This window comes from Oncorhynchus mykiss, chromosome 1 (genome assembly GCF_057628025.1).
Source record: "Oncorhynchus mykiss isolate SJ-2025 chromosome 1, ASM5762802v1, whole genome shotgun sequence".
Taxonomy (NCBI): Eukaryota; Metazoa; Chordata; class Actinopteri; order Salmoniformes; family Salmonidae; genus Oncorhynchus; species Oncorhynchus mykiss.
In genome coordinates this window covers 56270086-56283930 of record NC_143022.1, presented here as the reverse complement: position 1 = coordinate 56283930, position 13845 = coordinate 56270086, and the positions used below count along the sequence as shown (strand labels likewise).

Below are 13845 nucleotides of genomic sequence, written 5' to 3'. Positions count from 1 at the left end.
TTGGCCATTCTAACACCTGGATATGTTTATTTTTGAACCATTCCATTGTAGATTTTGCTTTATGTTTTGGATCATTGTCTTGTTGGAAGACAAATCTCCGTCCCAGTCTCAGGTCTTTTGCAGACTCCATCAGGTTTTCCTCCAGAATGGTCCTGTATTTGGCTCCATCCATCTTCCCATCAATTTTAACCATCTTCCCTGTCCCTGCTGAAGAAAAGCAGGCCCAAACCATGATGCTGCCACCACCATGTTTGACAGTGGGGATGGTGTGTTCAGCTGTGTTGCTTTTACGCCAAACATAACGTTTTGCATTGTTGCCAAAAAGTTCAATTTTGGTTTCATCTGACCAGAGCACCTTCTTCCACATGTTTGGTGTGTCTCCCATGTGGCTTGTGGCAAACTTTAAACAACACTTTTTATGGATATCTTTAAGAAATGGCTTTCTTCTTGCCACTCTTCCATAAAGGCCAGATTTGTGCAATATACGATTGTTGTCCTATGGACAGAGTCTCCCACCTCAGCTGTAGATCTCTGCAGTTCATCCAGAGTGATCATGGGCCTCTTGGCTGCATCTCTGATCAGTCTTCTCCTTGTATGAGCTGAAAGTTTAGAGGGACGGCCAGGTCTTGGTAGATTTGCAGTGGTCTGATACTCCTTCCATTTCAATTTTATCGCTTGCACAGTGCTCCTTGGGATGTTTAAAGCTTGGGAAATCTTTTTGTATCCAAATCCGGCTTTAAACTTCTTCACAACAGTATCTCGGACCTGCCTGGTGTGTTCCTTGTTCTTCATGATGCTCTCTGCGCTTTTAACGGAGCTCTGAGACTATCACAGTGCAGGTGCATTTATACAGACACTTGATTACACACAGGTGGATTGTATTTATCATCATTAGTCATTTAGGTCAACATTGGATCATTCAGAGATCCTCACTGAACTTCTGGAGAGAGTTTGCTGCACTGAAAGTAAAGGGGCTGAATAATTTTGCACGCCCAATTTTTCAGTTTTTGATTTGTTAAAAAAGTTTGAAATATCCAATAAATGTCGTTCCACTTCATGATTGTGTCCCACTTGTTGTTGATTCTTCACAAAAAAATACAGTTTTATATCTTTATGTTTGAAGCCTGAAATGTGGCAAAAGGTCGCAAAGTTCAAGGGGGCCGAATACTTTTGCAAGGCACTGTAATTAATTTATAGGTCCAAATATGGATGTAGAAAATAAGGATTCCACCTTTTTTAAAGGGATATTACCCTCTTCAATCAAATTATGCCAGTTGTTTTCAGACCTCAAAGTTGTCTTCTGTTGAAATAAGTGGAGGAGGGGATAAAATGGGTTAAGTAGATGTCCCAGGCCATCTTGTTGGAAAAGATAAGAACCATATACTGTCCAGATTTATGTTGCTTATCTATTCTATTCATTTTGGTTGAGGCATATAGCTGCATCTACACAACCGATGGTGTGGGAGGTGGACTAGTCTTGAAATCAGAGTTCAATGATCCTACTTTGAACCCTTAGCTTCACCACAAGTCTCCCAATAGCCTCTGTTTTCCCAATAACTGTGGGTGTGTTTAACAGTGATAACGGCGACAGGACGAGGCACAGAACACCGCGCAACGCCAGGATGTCTGCTCCTTCGCTGGGGCGCTTTGTTCCCCGGCGGTTCCTGTTGCCTGAGTATCTGCCCTACGCTGGGATCTTCCACGAGAGGGGACAGCCTGGCCTTGCCACTCACTCCTCTGTCAACAGAGTCTTAGCAGGTAATAACCAAGATTGTCCCACTAAAGTGCACTCTGCTTATAGAGCATGTGGTTTGAAGTGATCCAATTGTCCTGTACTCATGTCATCATTATTATAGTGGTCTATAAGACGAGTGCACTGTAAAACCCTTAAACCAATACTGTGTCAAGCTGAGCTGTATTTCACTGGCCTGATTACCCATCCTTTATAGTTGGTGGAACCATTCTGAAAGGTGTAGAAGAGGATATCCAAGCTAGCGCAGTACAGTTTAAGTGTGCAACAAGTGCAACAACTGACTTGTTGACTGCTCTCATACATCTCAATGTTATCCATTTGATTGTGTTCATTTCTGCTGTCTGCAATAATGGTAGCCAGTCCTTTTCCTACTTCACTTCCAATGCTCTTTTCCACTGACCAAAATGTTTTTCTCCTGTCTCTCAGGTGCCTCCATCGGGGACGGCCAGTCGGCGGTGGCTAGTAACATAGCCAACACCACCTACCGGCTGCAGTGGTGGGACTTTACCAAATTCGACCTGCCTGAGATCAGCAACGGTATGTGAAATGTTCAGAATGTTGCAGGTAGAAATAGAATGAATCAAGATGCCATGATTCCATATTCCATCTGACAGGCAGTCGTATCTGTTCTACACAATGCACTTCTCTAAACATTCTGTAACGTTACATGATCCTAAACAAGCCCCATCTTGTTTTCTTGCCCTAATTGCGTAGTATTGACGTGTGTGTTATCCTATTCTTGTGGGGATTTCTGGGCATTTTAGGTCCCCACAAGAATAGTAAAACCAGGACAATTCGCCGTCGTGGGGACATTTCCCACGTCCCCATGAGGACAAAAGCTATTTTCAGCTTAGGAGTTAGGTTTACGGTTAAGGTTAAAATTAGGGTCGGCATTAGGGTGAGGGGTTAGGGTTTGTGTTAGGGAAAATATGATTTTGAATGGAAATACATTTTAGGTCCCCACAAAGATAGAATAACAAAGTGTGTATGCATGTGTGTGTGCAAAATTAAACTGTAGTATTGACATCCTGTGTGTGCCTGCGTGCTTGAGTGTATTCCACACCCCTCCAGCCTCTGTGAATGTGCTGGTGCCAAACTGTAAGATATACAACGACGCCAGTTGTGACATCTCAGCGGACGGGCTGCTCCTGGCCGTGTTCATACCTAGCAGCCAGCGGGGCTTCCCTGACGAGGGCATCCTGGCCGTGTACTCCCTGGCCCCTCACAACCTGGGGGAGATGCTCTACACCAAGAGATTTGGTAAGTCATATCACGTGGTCCTCTGTAGCTTAATTGGTAGAGCATGGTACTTGCAACGCCAGGATAGTGGGTTTGATTCCCGGTTGGTTTCCAGTGGGATCAATTTATCTGTACTTAAATAATGTATGCATGCATGGATAAAAGTCACTTTGGATAAAAGAGTTTGCTAAATGGGATATTATTGCTATATATTATTTAGAAAGTATTGCCGTCATGGACTTGACTTCCAGGATAGAACTATAGCAGTCTTTCCCAAACCTTTTCTTCAAGTACCCCCGGCCAATCCATGTATTCCAGGTATTCCAGTGATGGCAGACCTGATTCCATTGTTCAACTAATCACCTCATTAGTTGAATCAGGTTTGCTAGTTCTGGAATACGACAAATGCGTGGAACGTCTGGGGGTACTTGAGGAGAGGTTTGCGACACTGAACTAGAGAATCTATACTGAACAAAAATATAAATGCAATGTGCAACAATATCAATGATTTTACTGAGTTACAGTTCATATGAGGAAATCAGTCAATGTAAATAAATTCATTAGGCCCTAATCTATGGACTTCACATGACTGGGAAGGGGCACAGCCATGGGTGACCCACCCACTTGGGAGCCAGGCCCAGTCAATCAGAATTTGGTTTTCCCTTCACAACGTCTTTATTAAAGAAATAAATAACCCTCAGTTTCATCAGCTGTCTGGGTGGCTGGTCTCAGATGATCCTGCAGGTGAAGAAGCCGGATGTGTAGGTCCTGGGCTGGCGTGGTTACATGTGGTCTATGGCTGTGAGGCCGGTTGGACGTACTACCAAATTCTCTAAAACAACATTGGAGGCGGCTTATGGTAGAGAAATTAACATTCAATTCTCTGGCAACAGGTCTGGTGGACATTCCTGCAGTCAGCATGCCAATTGCACGCTCCCTCCAAACGTGAGACATCTGTTGCATTGTGTTGTGGGACAAAACTGCACATTTTAGTGGCCTTTAATTGCCCCCAGCACAAGGTACACCTGTGTAATGATCATGCTATTGAATCAGCTACTTTATATGCCACACCTGTAAAGTGGATGGATTATCTTGGCAAAGGAGAAATGCTCACTAGCAGGGATGTAAACAAATTTGTGCACAAAATGTTGGAGAAATAAGCTTTTTGTGCTTATGGAACACTTTTATTTCAACTCATGAAACATGGAACGTTTATATTTCTGTTGAGTATAAAACATTGAATCTAATAAATTAGTGCACAAAAGAGGATATTATTTTTAGTGAACCTAAACTATACTACAATATTAACCTAGAAGAATCTTACCAACCTTGTCAGTTTGTCTTTCTTCTCCCTCAGGTCCCAATGCCATCTCGGTGAGCCTGTCTCCCATGGGCTGCTACGTGATGGTGGGCCTAGCATCTCGCAGGATCCTGCTACATCCCTCCACTGACCACATGGTGGCGCAAGTGTTCCGGCTGCAGCAGCCCCACGGCGGCGAGACCTCCATCAGGGTGAGAAAAATATTTTTGTTTCTGTTGTATTCCATAGTGAACATGACCCTGGTTACATGTTGCTGTTAACCTATGTCAGTAGTGTGTGGGTGTGGAGGTCAACAATGAGGGAGAACATAGTAGGATAAGTAGGGGGGGTTTAAGATGGTCATACCATGGATCATTTGGCTATTTGATTTTGCATTTTAGGATCCATATAGGTGTCCAAGAAAAATAAAAAATGTGATGAAATATTGAGTTTGGCCTTTACTACTATAGAAACGCATTGAATAACACATTCATGAATGAGAAAAAACACACAGTGTGTGAAGTGTCATATTTTGAAGTGTCATATATCAAGGAAATATAAGAAGGCTCATGAAATATATACAGTACCAGTCAAATGTTTGGACTCACCTACTCATTCAAGGGTTTTTCTTAATTTTTTACTATTTTCTACATTGTATAATAATAGTGAAGACATCAAAACTATGAAATAACACACAAGGAATTATTCAGCCAACGAGTGCTCAACATCTGTGGGAACTCCTTCAAGACTGTTGGAAAAGCATTCCAGGTGAGGCTGGTTGAGAGAATGCGTGGTTGAGAGAATGTGAGAGAATGCGAGTGTGAGGGTACAAAATCAACATGCGATGGCGCACTCAGTGACGCGATGGCGCACTCAGGCACGCGTGCGCGTCTGGTTTGGGTCAGCATGTAAAGATGTCATCGAGGCAAAGGGTGGCTACTTTGAAGAATCTCAAATATGAAATATATTTTGATTTGTTTAACACTTTTTGGGATACTACATGATTCCATGTGTTATTTCATAGTTTTGATGTATTCACTATTATTCTACAATGTAGAAAATAGTACAAATTAAGAAAAACCCTTGAATGAGTACATGTGTCCAAACTTTTGACTGGTACTGTAGATCCTGACCAATATATCGGTTGACTTATATTATTGGCCGATGTTGATCTTTTAAATTCTATATTTGTATTGGCCGATCATTTTTCCGATATTCAATAAATAGGATGAAAAAAGAGAATCTCATGCTTATCTAAACACTTGCAGCCATTCTCATGATGTTTCACAAGGTAGTATATACCTTGTGAAACATATTTCTTGGATAATTGCTGTTTTGGATGCCAATTTAGGTTTAAAGCTTATTTCAATCAATTCTACTCATTTGTGACCAACTGGCTCAAATCGGTCTTATCTAGCAACATTTTTACATGGATAAAAGTAAAGACTCAGAGCTACAAAATGGTATATCTTACACTGCATTTGAGGAACACTGGGAAATAAATTATTCTTTGAAAGTTGCTAAACTTGTAAACTAATTTTTGAGAAAAGTGCCTTTGAATATTTTGGTACCTACTGGAGAGCACTCCTTTGTCAACACCCATGCAGCATTGTTCACACCCACCCAGCCCCATCCATCTCTTTAAGGATTCACATGTGAGGTCATGTGCTAAACAGTGAGTAGTATAGTAAAGATTAAAAGTAGTAGCCTACAATAAGGGAAAATTCCAGGTAAACAGAAAGTGTTCAGATAAAAAATATTTTAGAAATATTAGATGACGCTTACCCAGACACACTTGTCTAAATTGATTGGTCATGTGAAAGAAATGCTATAATCCCCAGCCACATCTGGTGGAAAAAGTACTAAATTGTAAAGATACCTTAATAGAAAATGACTGAAGTAAAAATAAAAGTCACCCAGTAAAATACTACTTGAGTAAAAGTCAAAGTTTTTGGTTTTAAAAATACTTATGTATCAAAAGTAAATGGAATTGCTAAAATGTAGTTAAGTATCAAAAGTAAAAGTATAAATCATTTCAAATTCCTTTTATTAGCAAACCAGACGGCACAATTACATTTTTTATTGACGGATAGCCAGGGGCACACTCCAACACTCAGACAATTTACGAACAAAGCATTTGTGTTTAGTGATGCAGATCAGATGCAGTAGGGATGACCAGGGATGTTCTCTTGATAAGTGTGTGAATTGGACAATTTTCCTGTCAAAATGTAACGAGTACTTTTGGTTGTCAGGGAAAATGTATGGACTAAAAAGTACATTATTTTATTTCGAAATGTAGTGAAGTAAAAGTTGCCAAATATATAAATAGTAAAGTACAGATACCTCCAAAAAATACTTAAGTAGTACTTGAAAGTATTTTTACTTAAGTACTTGACACAACTGGCCACATCTCGCTAAGTAGATGGGTCTTTACAGATGGTGTAAATGGTACAGTCAAATGGTTACTTGAATAGTAGCGATATCAGTAATAGATAGTGTCAATATAAATCAAATAATATACAGTATGTAGAAGAACAATATCAATAACGATATCAGTGAAAGGTAGTTACAGTGGGGCAAAAAAGTATTTAGTCAGCCACCAATTGTGCAAGTTCTCCCACTTAAAAAAATGAGAGAGGCCTGTAATTTTAATCATAGGTACACTTCAACTATGACAGACAAAATGAGAAAAAAAATCCAGAAAATCACATTGTAGGGTTTTTAATGAATTTATTTGCAAATTATGGTGGAAAATAAGTATTTGGTCACCTACAAACAAGCAAGATTTCTGGCTCTCACAGACCTGTAACTTCTTCTTTAAGAGGCTCCTCTGTCCTCCGCTTGTTACCTGTATTAATGGCACCTGTTTGAACTTGTTATCAGTATAAAAGACACCTGTCCACAACCTCAAACAGTCACACTCCAAACTCCACTATGGCCAAGACCAAAGAGCTGTCAAAGGACACCAGGCTGGGAAGACTGAATCTGCAATAGGTAAGCAGCTTGGTTTGAAGAAATTAACTGTGGGAGCAATTATTAAGAAATGGAAGACATACAAGACCACTGATAATCTCCCTAGATCTGGGGCTCCACGCAAGATCTCACCCCGTGGGGTCAAAACTATCACAAGAACAGTGAGCAAAAATCCCAGAACCACACGGGGGGACCTAGTGAATGACCTGCAGAGAGCTGGGACCAAAGTAACAAAGCCTACCATCAGTAACACCACGCCGCCAGGGACTCAAATCCTGCAGTGCCAGACGTGTCCCCCTGCTTAAGCCAGTACATGTCCAGGCCCATCTGAAGTTTGCTAGAGAGCATTTGGATGATACAGAAGAAGATTGGGAGAATGTCATATGGTCAGATGAAACCAAAATATAACTTTTTGTTAAAAACTCAACTCGTCGTGTTTGGAGGACAAAGAATGCTGAGTTGCATCCAAAGAACACCATACCTACTGTGAAGCATGGGGGTGGAAACATCATGCTTTGGGGCTGTTTTTCTGCAAAGGGACCAGAACGACTGATCCGTGTAAAGGAAAGAATGAATGGGGCCATGTATCGTGAGATTTTGAGTGAAAACCTCCTTCCATCAGCAAGGGCATTGAAGATGAAACGTGGCTGAGTCTTTCAGCATGACAATGATCCCGAACACACCGCCCGGGCAACGAAGGAGTGGCTTCGTAAGAGGCATTTCGAGGTCCTGGAGTGGCCTAGCCAGTCTCCAGATCTCAACCCCATAGAAAATCTTTGGAGGGAGTTGAAAGTCTGTGTTGCCCAGCAACAGCCCCAAAACATATCACTGCTCTAGAGGGGATCTGCATGGAGGAATGGGCCAAAATACCAGCAACAGTGTGTGAAAACCTTGTGAAGACTTACAGAAAACATTTGACCTCTGTCATTGCCAACAAATGGTATATAACAAAGTATTGAGATAAACTTTTGTTATTGACCAAATACATATTTTCCACCATAATTTGCAAATAAATTAATAAAAAATCCTACAATGTGATTTTCTGGATTTCTTTTCTCATTTTGTCTGTCATAGTTGAAGTGTACCTATGATGAAAATTACAGGCCTCTCTCATCTTTTTAAGTGGGAGAACTTGCACAATTGGTGGCTGACTAAATACTTTTTTGCCCCACTGTATATGCCTACAATAAGGGGTAAGGTGGCTGAGCAGCAGGATAAAATAAAATAAACAATTGTAGTAGTGTGTTAGGAGAGAGTCATTCATCGTCGGAAAACTCTGTGATCTTCTCAAAGTAAGTTTGTCTAGCTGTGTCCAGTCCAGGTGGTGCTTATACAGGCAGACCATCTATGGGAGGAAAGATGTCAGTGTTGCACAGCAGCTGAAACCTGGTCCCTACAGTCTGAACATGCCTTGGCGACAACACCAGGCTCCAGAGCATCAAAGCTGTAAAAACAGGAAATAACAAAAGAAATGCAGAAGACATTACAACATCAATTCATCTCCCAAGTTTAGATAAGAAGAAAAACCTCATACAATGCAATGAAAATGGTATTCACCTGAAGTGCTGATACTGCTTGATCTATGGCAGCGACCTGAAGTACGGAGTCAGGTGTTGATGCCAGCCATAGCTTTCCACCAGCACTGTACCATACTCCAGTCTAACCAGCTGTTGGATGTTGACTCCTATCAAATTGCTGTCCTTCACATGACTGCGCTGCTGCCTTTTGCTGGATGACGCCTTCGTCAATCAAGTAGTTCACTTGTTGTGGTATTCCTTCACAGCAGACACCAAACAAGCAACACTTTCAAGAGTTAAAAAGTAGATGGGACCTGGCTGCATTGGGTCAGAAGTATAGTGCACCTGTAAACAGCAAAAGAACATTAAGATAAATTACAATTAATTGTCTCACCCCTGTCAGTCTATCTTTACACAGCTCAGTGAAAGGTATTTGCCTGTCTCATACACTACTTTTCAAAAGTTTGGGGTCTCTTAGAAATGTCATTGTTTTTGAAAGAAAAGCACATTTTTTGTCCATTAAAATAACATCAAATGGATCAGAAATACATTGTTATGTTGTAAATGACTATTGTAGCTGGAACCTGCCGATTTTTATCAAACTGAATATCTACAAAGGCGTACAGAGGCCTATTATCAGCAACCATCACTCCTGTGTTCCAATGGCACGTTGTGTTAGCTAATCCAAGTTTATCATTCTAAAAGGCAAATTGATTATTAGAAAACCCTTTTGCAATTATGTTAGCACAGCTGAAAACTATTGTGCTCATTTAAGAAGCAATAAAACTGACATTCTTTAGACTAGTTGAGTGTCTGGAGCATTAGCATTTGTAGGTTTGATAACAGGCTCAAAATGGCCAGAAACAAATAACTTTCTTCTGAAACTCGTCAGTCTATTCTTGTTCTGAGAAATTAAGGCTATTCCATGTGAGAAATTGCCAAGAAACTGAAGATCTCGTTCAACGCTGTGTCCTACCCCCTTCACAGAACAGCGCAAACTGTCTCTAACCAGAATAGAAAGAGGAGTGGGAGGCCCCAGTGCACAACTGAGCAAGAGGACAAGTACATTAGAGTGTCTAGTTTGAGAAACAGACGCCTCACACAAGTCCTCAACTGGCAGCTTCATTAAAAAATACCCGCAAAACCAGTCTCAATGTCAACAGTGAAGAGGTGACTCCGGGATGTTGGCCTTCTAGGCAGTGTTGCAATGAATATGCCATATCTCAGACTGGCCAATAAAAGATTAAGATGGGCAAAAGAACACAGACACTGGACAGAGGAACTCTGCCTAGAAGGCCAGCATCCAGGAGTCGCCTCTTCACTCTTGACGTTGAGATTGGTGTTTTGGGGGTACTATTTAATGAAGCTGCCAGTTGAGGACTTGTGTGAGGCATCTGTTTCTCAAACTAGATTTTGTTACGTTATGGAGTTTTTCTAAATTTGACAAAGCAAAAACAGTTTTTTAGACATTTTTGCAAATGTATTAAAAATAAAGAACCTTATGTAATTATTCAGTCCCTTTGCTATGAGACTTGTGATAAATTCCATTTATCATCCTTGTGATGTTTCTACAACTTGATTGATGTCCACCTATGGTAAATTCAATTGATTGGACCTGATTTGGAAAGGCACACACCTGTCTATATAAGGTCCCACAGTTGACAGTTCATGTCAGAGCAGAAACCAAGCCATGAGGTTGAAGGAATTGTCCGCAGAGCTCTGAGACAGGATTGTGTTGAGGCACAAAGGGTACCAAAACATTTCTGCAGCATTGGTGGTCCCCAAGAACACATTGGCCTCCATCATTCTTAAATGGAAGAAGTTTGGAACCACCAAGACTCTTCCTAGAGCTGGCCGCCCGGCCAAACTGAGCATTCGGGGAAGAAGGGCCTTGGTCAGGGAGGTAGAAGGCACATGACAGCCCACTTGGAGTTTGCCAAAAAGCACCTAAAGGACTCTTAGACCATGAGAGGTTCTCTGGTCTGATGAAACCAACATTGAACTCTTTGGCCTGAAGGAATCCTGGCACCATCCCTACGGTGAAGCATGGTGGTGGCAGCATCATGCTGTGGGGATGTTTTTCAGCAGCAGGGACTGGGAGACTAGTCAGGATCGAGGGAAAGATGAATGAAGCAAAGTCCAGAGATGCTTGATGATAAACTGCTAGAAGGTTCACATTCCAACAGGAAAATGACCCTAAGCACACAGCCAAGACCATGCAGGAGTGGCTTCGGCACAAGTTTGTGAATGTCGTTGAGTGGCCCAGCCAGATCCCGGACTTTAACCCAATCGAACATCTCTGGAGAGACCTGAAAATAGCTGTGCAGCGACGCTCCCAATCAAAACTGACAGAGATTGAGAGGATCTGCAGAGAAGAAAGAATGAATGAATGAAAGAATGAAAATCCCCAAATACAGGTGTTCCAACCCGGCCCGGCCCGCCTCTGCTGACAGGGTACGCCCCACAGTTTGGGAACCACTGGTGTATAGAATCATTGTACCATCCAAACCACTATGAAATATATTTTCCATTACCAAAAATACTGTATTTTCAGCTGTTTGAAGCTGGTGTACAAAAAGGAAAGTAAAAGACGCCAAAACTGAACTTAAGATCGGGAAGAGAAGGAATAGCGCACATAGAACAGATCTACCACTTCTTAGACTTGCTTTCAATGAGAATGACAGATCTATAACTCGCATTTCTTTGTGAATTTGGTCAGTCACAACAAAAAGTTAAATAATGCAGCTTGAAGTACCCATTATTTCCTATAGAACTGCCTCAAATCTGACCAATAACAATCATATTCCACCTATTCACTAGTGATGGTGGAACAAAACCATACAGTTACATATCAGGATATTATTTTGGTTGATGTATCGTTTTGGCAATATCGCAATATTATTTTTGCTGTAGTTGGCTGTACCTGCACCAAAAGTATTTTTACTTCATATCTTGTTCTCCATCTTCTTTTTAAATAGGGAGCCAATTTTGTTTTCTCATGGCTCTCTCTTGTCCCTCTGCAGCAGGTGAGCAATATGTTTAGACTATGCAATTGCAGTACAGTCACAGTATTGAATCGCAATACATATATTTTTTTTATTTTTTTATTTCACCTTGATTTAACCAGGTAGGCAAGTTGAGGACAAGTTCTCATTTACAATTGCGACCTGGCCAAGATAAAGCAAAGCAGTTCGACACATACAACAACACAGAGTTACACATGGAGTAAAACAAACATACAGTAGAAAAATAAGTTTATATACAATGTGAGCAAATGAGGTGAGATAAGGGAGGTAAAGGCAAAATAAGGCCATGGTGGTAAAGTAAATGCAAAATAGCAAGTAAAACACTGGAATGGTAGATTTGCAGTAGAAGAATGTGCAAAGTAGAAATATAAATAATGGGGTGCAAAGGAGCAAAATAAATAAATACAGTAGGGGAAGAGGTAGCTGTTTGGGCTAAATTATAGATGGGCTATGTACAGGTGCAGTAATCTGTGAGCTTAAAGCTAGTGAGGGAGATAAGTGTTTCCAGTTTCAGAGATTTTTGTAGTTCGTTCCCGTCACTGGAAGCAGAGAACTGGAAGGAGAGGCGGGGGTGACCAGAGAGATATACCTGCTGGAGCGTGTGCTACAGGTGGGTGCTGCTATGGTGACCAGCGAGCTGAGATAAAGGGGGACTTTAGTCGAGGATCGGTAGGATGGTCAGTTTTACAAGGCTATGTTTGGCAGCATGAGTGAAGGATGCTTTGTTGCTAAATAGGAAGCCAATTCTAGATTTAACTTTGGATTGGAGATGTTTGATGTGAGTCTGGAAGGAGAGTTTACAGTCTAACCAGACACCTAGGTATTTGTAGTTGTCCACATATTCTAAGTCAGAACCGTCCAGAGTAGTAATGCTGGACAGGCGGGGAGGTGCAGGCAGCGATCGGTTGAATAGCATGCATTTAGTTTCACTTGCATTTAAGAATAGTTGGAGGCCACGGAAGGAGAGTTGTATGGCATTGAAGCTCGTCTGAAGGGTTGTTAACACAGTGTCCAAAGAAGGGCCAGACGTATACAGAATGGTGTCGTCTGCGTAGAGGTGGATCAGAGACTCACCAGCAGCAAGAGCGACATCATTGATGTATACAGAGAAGACAGTTGGCCCAAGATTTGAACCCTGTGGCACCCCCATAGACTGCGAGAGGCCCGAACAACAGGCCCTCCGATTTGACAATCTGAACTCTATCAGAAAAGTAGTTGGTGAACCAGGCGAGAATTGTAGAATTGAATATATAGAAAATATAAAATTGTGAGAATTGCAAAAATATCAAATCGGGACCTAAGTATTGTGATCATATCGTGAGGTTGATTCCTGGCAATTCCCAGCCCTGCTATTCACTGTAGAAGCACCATAAAACTACTGATACATTCTTCAATGGCTTTTAAATGACTGTCTGTCTGGCCATTACAGACATTATAAAGCCATTAAATTATTCGAAACCAGCATGAAAAGGTTAGATCAGATGGAACATAGACATTTTATTTGCTTTAAAAAAACATATATATATTTCTCCAATGACCCCTTGCTTTCCAGTAAGACAAAATCTGTTCTTGACTTGTACGCTTGTTGATGTTTGTTTGTGTGTGTTCTCTATTTGTTCCTTAGATGGTGTTTAATGTGGTGTACCCCATGGCTCCGGACCAGCGGCGACACGTCAGCATCAATTCAGCCAGATGGCTTCCAGACCCGGGGATGGGCCTGGCCTACGGGACCAACAAAGGAGACCTGGTCATCTGCAGGCCCGTGTGAGTAGTGCTCCTGTCTGTCCATTGTAACGCTTATACCTGATAGACTGGACCCTATCGGGACGGTGTATGAGTGAATTGTTTGCTTTGTTGTCATCAAAATACACTTTGTGTGCAAAGGTGTATTCCCGGTATCTTGAGTTCAGGCAGTCCTTACCACCACCTCCAACGCTGGCAGTCATTTGGATTAATTTGGTCTCTGGTGTTATTATTATAATAGCCAGTAGAAAAGGGAACCCTCCAGATTGGAGAGGGTCAATTATTGGTCTGTAA

General features: G+C 41.4%; 1 protein-coding gene across 4 annotated transcripts in view; it reads left to right on the top strand.

The window, feature by feature from the left end:
• LOC110525355 (activating molecule in BECN1-regulated autophagy protein 1B) overlaps window positions 1-13845 on the top strand; it is a 46050-nt gene that overhangs the window by 19123 nt on the left and 13082 nt on the right. For all 4 annotated transcript variants that reach the window (XM_090234835.1, XM_021605410.3, XM_021605403.3 and 1 more), the window contains exons 10-14: window positions 1577-1758; window positions 2180-2290; window positions 2825-3013; window positions 4350-4504; window positions 13433-13572. In XM_090234835.1, the coding sequence (XP_090090961.1) occupies window positions 1577-1758; window positions 2180-2290; window positions 2825-3013; window positions 4350-4504; window positions 13433-13572 (777 nt within the window). The remainder of the gene's footprint in view (window positions 1-1576; window positions 1759-2179; window positions 2291-2824; window positions 3014-4349; window positions 4505-13432; window positions 13573-13845) is intronic.